Source organism: Alligator sinensis, unplaced genomic scaffold (genome assembly GCF_000455745.1).
Source record: "Alligator sinensis unplaced genomic scaffold, ASM45574v1 scaffold983_1, whole genome shotgun sequence".
Classification (NCBI taxonomy): Eukaryota; Metazoa; Chordata; order Crocodylia; family Alligatoridae; genus Alligator; species Alligator sinensis.
In genome coordinates, this window is record NW_005842015.1 from 2,845,673 (window position 1) to 2,854,281 (window position 8,609).

Sequence of the window (8,609 nt, forward strand, 5' to 3'; positions counted from 1 at the left end):
GGGATGAGCAACGGCTGCTGTTATGAACCGGGGCAGCGCTGGGAGGGGGGGATGGGGGGCTACAGAGAAATTTGGGGTGGCTGCAGTCCTCCATAGCCCCCTTCTCCCACTGTCACCACCTGCCCCCAGTGCAGCCCCAACCTCAGCCTGCAGCGGCCACCCGCCCTTGCCCCAGGTGCACCCCTTCCCCCACAACAGATTTACCAGCCAGAAGCCGCTCTCCAAGCTACCCAGCTACATATTGGAATCAGATTGGTATCGGTCCATATGGCTCGTTAAAAACTGGCCATCAATATTGGCCTGAAAATTCTCTATCATTGCATCCCTACTGAACATAGTACATCCCACACAGGTTGCAACAGCTAACCCAGACTCCATTGTGCCTCCTTTGCGCCCTGGAGAACACCTATGCTGCAAGGAAAAAAAAAGGGGGGGTATGGGGGGGGGAAGGCACGCCACAAGAACCTGCGCACCAAATGCCCACCCAAGGGCCTTTGCATGTATCAACACAGAACAACACACCTTTTCCCTGGCTCTTTCCTTTCAATCTTTTTGGACTCAAGGCCTCCCTCACTCCCAACCCAGTTTGTGGGGCTAGGGGAGGGGTGGGGCATGGCCCAGACTCCACTGCTCACCTCTAGTGGCAGAAGAAGTTGGAGGGCAGCACAGCCAACTTGATCCATTACTCATTGTGCTGCTGGTGGCACAGCTGATGCAGGGGTCCTGGCAGCAGCAACAAGTCTCACTGCCCCACTCCAGGTCCCACCCGCTAGGTCATGGAGGTGGCTCCTGCCTGTGCTGGTCTGGCCAGGCTGCAGCTCCATGCTTAATGTGGGCACAGAAATCTGGGGTAGAGGAGCACCCCAGCCCCACTCCACATTGCTTATGCCCCTCTCCAATGCCCCATCTCCTATGCTCCTTCATAAATTTACCTGCAGGGAGGTGTGGGAGCAGCAGGGTGAGGGCAGCCTGCAGGCTGGAGCAAAGCGCAGTGCCACTGCAGGCAGCATTGCATGAGAAGGTGCACTTAAAGAGTGCCAGCTGCCCCTGAAGCTCACACAGTGCTGGGCTTAGCCAGCAGAAGCCCAGCACCTTGTAAAAAGGTAGCCTCAGGCAGCAGGGGCCTGAGCCCCCCGCTTGGAAGCAGCTGGCACCCAAATGCTGCTCTCCTCATTCCTCAGGCACAGACCCCCTGAAACTGGCTTGCGGTCCCCCAGGGGGGCCATGGACACCCAGTTGAGAACTGCTCTAGCTTCTTCTCTGTTCACTGCCCTCAGGGTTTGCTGGGGGCTACCTTTTTAAAAGACTGCCCATCCTAGATCCACCCAGAGGAAGCCCTGTCACTCAGTTATTCCAGAAGGAAACTAAAAAGAACAAGAGAGAAAAGCAAAATACACACCACCACAGAGGGAAAAGTGGGGGGAACCAAAACCTCCCAACACACACACACACCAGGCACTGGGCAAACACTCTAGCACCAATCAGCCAACCTATTAAAGTTATTAGCACAGGGAAAAGCCTCTTCAAGGCAGCCCCACACCCGAGCTGCTTATCCCCAGAGCCGCTGCTTTCTACCAGCTTATCTCAGAGAAGGTCTAATAGATAAGGGGTCTAGAAGTCTGGTAGCTGCTGGATGTATGCTAGTGTTCTCACCATCACTACTGAGGTCACAGCTGAAATGGTGATAGCTAGAGTGGTAAAGTTTAAAATTATGGGAAAACTTGGGGTAAGCAAACTGGAAAGCAATAAGACAGGAGTTGATCCTGAAACCCTAAGGGAGGGTCCCTTAGAGGCAGGTTTCATTAGGAATACTTCCCCTTCAAGGTTCAACAAGCCTGTTCTGGGAATCATCAGAAGTTATATTTGGCACTGCAGGATAGGCTTTAAGAGATGCAATATTTCATTACTCATTAATGGGGGAAGAGCCAGTCATTTTTTTAAAAACTCAATAGTGGAGCAACAAAATATTACACTTAAGTGTAACCTGATTACTTTTTCAAGCAACAACTGATGCATTTGAAACAGATAGCTTTACAGATGAAATATCCCATAACTGCGTTCTTCCCTGGTTTCAAAATAAGGTAAATTATAGCATTTGTTTGCTCTTTAGGCTGCTTACCACTGCTCATCACTGCCTATCTGTTAATACAGTCTCAATCTGATGTCTAGCAGAACATCAACTCACTCAGCTTAAGAGAAATACCAATATAAACAAATTGTGGACATTGCCACCCTTGGCTGTATCCCAGAAAGATAAACTAAACTAAAACCTGTCCAAGCACCCCTCTGACATGAGTTGGACTGATTTTGCTTCAGTTGTTTTCAGAATCACGTTCTTTCAAGGCACCATGACAGCCTCAGGCCCCCTCTGAAGGGAGAACAACGTATTGGTATTAGAGCTAGGCAATTTTTTTTGTTATTTTGACAATTTTTATTTAAATATTCAATTCAGATTTTAAAAGGTACTTCTCCATTTTTTTTTAAATAACTTCTTTCACACCTATTTTTAGCCCGTCAGAAACTGGCTGATAATTTTTCAGTTTTTCCAATTTGGTCATATTTAAAATAAAGAAGAAACCCTCCCCCAAATTTCCATTTAATATTCATCATTAACCCCCCCTCCCACCCCATTTATCAGCTTTAACTGCAAGTGCAGTTTAACTTTTAAGAGGTCAAGACATTTTGTCATATTTATTTCTTTGACATAACTCTAATTTCTTGTTTTGCTGTATAGAAACAGAAGATCTCAAAATGCCTCTTCCATCTAACAGCCAAGTCAAATAGGTTTTTGCCAGAAAACAATACAATGATTCTGTAGCCTTATTATGATATATAAAACACACACACATCAAGAAACCATTAACATGAAATGTAGTGAAACCATTAAAAGAAAGGGTAAGAGAAGATGTCTGTCCCCATTTTAAAAGCTCCAGTATCCACCGGCAGCAATACATTTCTTACTTAAATTCACCCCCAACACTGAGACAATTGGAGCAGCATGACAGCTTGAGCAACTAAATACCTATCAGCGAGAGAAGGCAATGCTGGGAAGCAACGATAACAGCTTGGGATGCAAAGATAACTCATGCAGTTTGCTTCTTTCATTCTAAATGTTCTCTGTGCTAAAAATAAAAGGAGAGAAAGAAAACTCTTACAGCTTATTTTAAAGAAAGAATTCTAAGGCAGGTTAGTTTGCTTAGCCCAAATTCTGCTCAAATTCCCCCTCTGATTGTTACCATGACAAACAGGCTGGTCACCAGCAGCTGGCACTTGGTGGCCCTGATCTGGCATTGCTGTCCCATGTCTCTCTCTTCTCACTCGATACTGGCTGTTCCTCCCTTAAGATCTTGCTAAATTCAACGTTTCAACTTGCTGGGGCAGTTTACAACAGATGCTTGCAGCAAGGCATCTTGGGAAGTGTAGTTCCTACTTCAAACTTGATGCACTGCTCCTAAAGGGCATACCCGATCTCCTCACCCAAAACAGTAAAGCCAGTTTAAAACTGAAATAAGCAAAAGAAAGAAAAATTGGAAGTAGTTTTATATCATTCTAAAGAAAGAAAGAAAGATGTTCAAGTCAAAACTGTAGAACTACTTACCAAAATGGTCCTTGAAGCTTTTGATGATATTAAAACCCAGAGCTTCAACAAATGCAGTTTTTAATAACTATTTGAACAACAGATAATCACAATAAGCCATAAGGACAATCACAAAGAGTTAACTGATCAAGATAGTAATAAGAGTGAAATTTATTCGTTTGCAGAATGATCTGAATAGGAACCATCTTTATTAACATGGGCACTCTTAATAAACCTGAGGTTCAGGAACAGACAAGTGGGAAAAGGGGATGGAACAGGGTAAAGAAAGATAATTATTTCTGGAACTGTGAGGAGTTGCAACTTAAGGACTAACTGAATCAGAGATGCATAAGCTTTCTAAAGCAACAGCTCAGTTAGTCAGTCTGTAAAGTGCAACTCTACCTTGCCTTCTGCCTGACTTCAGACTAATGTGGCTAACTACCTCCCTTTCCTGAACAGTAAAAACAACTACAAGGAGTCAATAAGGATGAAAAGGACAAAGATATGGAAGGAAAAATATAAAGGAGAAAGAAGAAAAAACATACAGTACAGAGTCAAAGAGAAAAATGGATTGCAGAATCAAGTGCCACATACAGGAAAACAACGTGATGTTGCATCATCTTGAGTACATTGTTGTATGGTAAAATGAAAGCTTCCTTGTGGGCATGCAACTAGGAAGTTTCACAAGATGCGAATGAAATTTACCACAGCTGTGTGCGAGAGAGTGATCTTTAATGAAGGAAGGAGGAAATACATGCACTAATTCTATTAGACCACACTGAGATGGATAGAGAATGGTCCAGTGTACAGGACATTAGGCTGGGACTTGGGAGTCTTGAGTGCAATTCACTCTGTTGGACAAGTCAGTTGAAGTCTGTGTAACAGGGGTCAATTCCAGGGGTGGCTGTGACAGCAGTTATCATAACCCTTACCCTGCTCCAGCTCTAGGGTACCCTCCTCTTCTCACTTTCCTACCATGCCTTTCATGTAATTGTTTGATAGAAGGGAGGCTGCCTACGGGTCCTAGACAAGCCCCAGGTCTTTTAGCCACCAGCAGGTCCCTTTTAGATCTTGCTGGTCTCCAGTTTGCCCTTAAACGGAGAGGGCACCCTCATCTTGACCATGCCCCTGGGCTAATTATACATGGCTTTGACCACATCTTACACCACTGCCATGCCTCACAGAGGACACTGCACCATCATTCCCTTGTTGGGGCCTTCTCAGCATCCACCCCTTATCTCTAGCTGGGCCTGGCTTCTGGGCATCAGCTCTTATCTTGGTTATTTTAATCCTGGGCCCTGACTCCACCGTGCTCTAGGCATTGAGCTTGCTTTGGCTGTCTGGCACTCCACCCCTCAAAAGCAGTGCTGTGGGCTCTTTAGCCCTTTCTTGGGCTCTGGGTCCTCTGGCCCCAAGCTCTGTCCCTCTCTGGGCTCTCACTGTCCCTTCTCAGGCAATGCTGGACTCCCTGGGCCCTCTCAAGATAGGCAAATCACCAGTGTAAAATCCTAGCCCCAAAAATAAGCTCTCTGGCTACAACATAACTCAATCTACTCCAGGGATAGCAAACAACAAGAATATCCTGCTGTCTAGCAGCAAGGCTTCCCCTTATCTGGGGTTGTGTTCTTTCATAAGGTACAGTATCCTGCTGGCAGCCCTTAGGGCAGCTCTGAGGTCAGTCTATCACCCCCTCGCAGCTTTCCTGGCCAGGAACTGTGGCTTGTAGGGCTAGACACTATGGCTTGGCTCAGCCCCAGGCTTATATACCATCTCCAGGCATAGCATGTTCACAGTCCCTCTTCAGCAGGCAGCCCCCTACAGAACTCCTTTTCCTTGAGCTTCCAGAACCAGACTGTTTTCTCTGGCCAGGGCTTATATACCCAGAGCCATGCCCCCTCCAGCCAGGTGACTCTCTGGGCAGTCAGCAGGTGCTCTCTAACATGCTTTGCCTACCAGCCTGAAGGATGGCCTAAAGCAGCAGAGCTATCTCTGCAGTTGTTCACTTGATGCTTTCCCAGGTTACTCTTCTGTTGTACTATTGCTGTTCTGCTAGCACAGCAATAGGCATTTTTCCCTTTTAAAGGGCTTGGGCTGCCTATCACGCTATGGCAGGGCCTGCTTTTAACTGCCCAAGCACCATTTACCTCCCTTTTTTCCACTCTCAGTAACAGTAACCATAGGTCCCTTGTTACAGTATGACTACATACTGAACACCCTACTGCCACCATGTAGCCAGTCTCTCCATGCTTCAGCTCTGCAAACTGGTACTTTCCTACCAGAAACATAAGAATAACTGTACTAAAGATTGTGGAGCATCCAGATATTGCCTAACAAGGTCAATATAAGCATTTTACAGAGATAGAAAGGATTAATGTGGGAGGCAAGAGCCACCCAAATAAAGCTTTAATACTATTGATTACTTTTAGCATGGCAGGGCCTAAAGATGGAGAGCTGCATCTATTCATTCACTGTACATTATTAAAATGTTAAAATTATTAAATGACCACTAATATGCAACCAGTATAAAGCTATGGAAGGTAGTTTCACAGGAATCACTAAGTGTATAATGGGAAGAAAGCAGAGACAAGAAGATGTGATCCAGACTGTAATTTGCTGGTTGGCTGGCAGAAGCCTATTTCAGGTGATGAGGGGTTAGAAAAGGAGCACCCAGCTTTCTGAGTGAGTTAGCAAGGAGGAGATTCAGAGATGGAGCATATGTCATACAGAATACTGTTGAGGAACACCATGCTTTGAGCAGTATTGAAAAATCAATGGTCTTTAACAGGAATAAAAAGGCCCTCTGATTTTCCTGTCCCTTGATTTCCTTCTTTAATTCCAAATCCATAGTATAGCAATAATATATGCTACATAAATAATACTTGCTACAAATTCATATTGTCCACCAGAGGTCCTCACAGGCTAAAAAAAACCACAAATAGTTTGACATTCATAAGCGGCAGGTGCTTCAAGTTAGCTTTTTGACAGAGAACTTGCCCATCTCAAAAATATTCAAACAGTGCCTCTACCTACAAGAAGTTTCTGAAACCCTATCCACACTAAAGACATTCCTCAAAACTCTCTTGTCACGGTTAACACTGTTTTGTTTCCACTGGTATTAAATGCTAAGAGCCACCCCAGTTTTAGGCAGCATATGTTACAAGACAGTTTAAAACACTGGCAGCCAATGAAGCTAAGTCTACATTAAGCCCAGCACCAATGCAGCTGAACATGGTAGGACTGATAAGATTTTTTCCCTAAGGTAGACAGGGCTGGTGTGTTAAAGATAGGCATTTGGACAGAGCAACTGGATTGCTATTTCTTTATCCAATGAAACTGGGTTGGATTTTTTTTTTTCTTTAAGGAGAGATATATATGGCTCATTAGACCTGCAAGAGCTGCTTTTTTAAAGGATTCCCCCTGAATATGATCTGCTCAGGTCCCTTCTGACCCTACCAACTATGAAACGATGAATAGTTGTTTTGGGGCACAACTCCTACAGTACCTTTTGGGAGAATGCCTTCTCCTATGAAACCTCTGCTTTTTAGCAGGGAAGAAGCCAACCTCCTGCATAGCACTCCCATTCCATTCACCACGCCAAATTTTATGTTTGAAGTTGAAAAGCTTACTTTGTGTTTCCTCTTCTGCTCTTCCACCATCCCACAACCACTGAGGGGCAGAAGGGAGGTGGGGGGACAGAGGTGGAGGGAAGCCAATGGAGGAGGGCTTCTGAGGCAACTTACTTTTTTCCCTAAAATCATAGGTCCTCATGTGGACTTACTGGTGGCTTTCACGGTAACATCTTGTCTTTCTGTGCAAGTCCTGCAGGTGGCAGCAGGCCAGGTTTAGAAAGAGCAATCCACCTGCCTGCTCCTTTAATACACCAGCTGCAGATGCTCACCTGCCAAAGACACACCTGCTCAAGTAAATTGAACATGCAGGAAAAGGGTGGGCAGCTCACGAAGCATGGATTGTAAATATATTACATAAAAATAACCAGTTAAACTGAATAGTGGCCTGCTGGGGATTTTTTTTAAGTATGTTCTTTTTTTCAAAATCTTTTAACCGTTTGTTATCTCAAACTCCTACAATTACTGTGGGTTTTTTTGGTGGGGTGGGCATGGAATTGGAGAAAAATAGAAAATATTATCTACCAGTTGCAATTTGGTTATTGTCAGCATCAACAGGATTTTGTGTATCAATAGCAGGGGCAAACCAGGGGAGGGGGCAACAAGGGGGACAGTGGTGTGGTTGCACCACCCTTTGATTCCTGCTCCACTCAAAATATAAAACAAATGTCCTGGCAGGGGGAGCAGCATTTTTTCTATTTAGGCGTTAGCGAGGGCGTCACTCGGCTTCATGGCTCATTGTAATCTACCCGATTCCTTCTAAACTCTTCATTCCACAGGTGTAAGCAACCCTCTTTCCTTTGATAATGGTCTTAATGTTCCACTAATCAAGCTATTTTTTCTTCTGTAATTCTGCTGTCTGTTGGCTACTCCAGTTAACGTAGCTCCCGTTTCACCCTGCAGACTGTTTTTGAACTCTAGCTAAAAACATTAATGCATGTGTGGAAACAACTTTCAGAGAAGCATTGGGTGCACTGTAAAAATGCTTCATAAGTAGGGTGGCCATCGCAGACAGTCCGGTTGTCCTTTGTCTTCTGTTGATATGAAACTGGATGCCCTTGTGTCCTGTATTTTTGATGAGAAAATTACAGGACATAAAGGCATTGGGTTTCATATCAACAGAGGACAAAGTAGCAAAAACCAGAATGTCCTCTATGATGGCCACCCTATTCATAAGGGTTGATCTTGTATTATGAATCTGAAGAGATGTACATTTAATCCTATGACTATAAACTAAAGAAGCAACATTTTTTGAATACTTTGACTGGTTTGTTGTGTTTTTAATATCCAATATAAGATATAGCAAATTATGCACATTCCATAGATTCATAGACTCATAGATGCTAGGGTCGGAAGGGACCTCAATAGATCATCGAGTCCGACCCCCTGCATAAGCAGGAAAGAGT

General features: G+C 44.5%; 1 protein-coding gene across 2 annotated transcripts in view; it reads right to left on the reverse strand.

Annotated features, from left to right (window-relative positions):
- TSPAN32 (tetraspanin 32) overlaps positions 1 to 8,609 on the reverse strand; it is a 110,253-nt gene that overhangs the window by 96,357 nt on the left and 5,287 nt on the right. The window contains exons 2-3 of one of the 2 annotated variants that reach the window (XR_003093669.1): positions 3,237 to 3,502; positions 3,023 to 3,122 (exon numbers count right to left, since the gene is read on the reverse strand). Coding sequence is in view for 1 of the 2 variants with exons in the window: in XM_025202125.1 (XP_025057910.1) it covers positions 3,237 to 3,302 (66 nt within the window). In the remaining variant the exon portion in view is untranslated. The remainder of the gene's footprint in view (positions 1 to 3,022; positions 3,123 to 3,236; positions 3,503 to 8,609) is intronic. The other variant, XM_025202125.1, reaches the window with a different exon arrangement.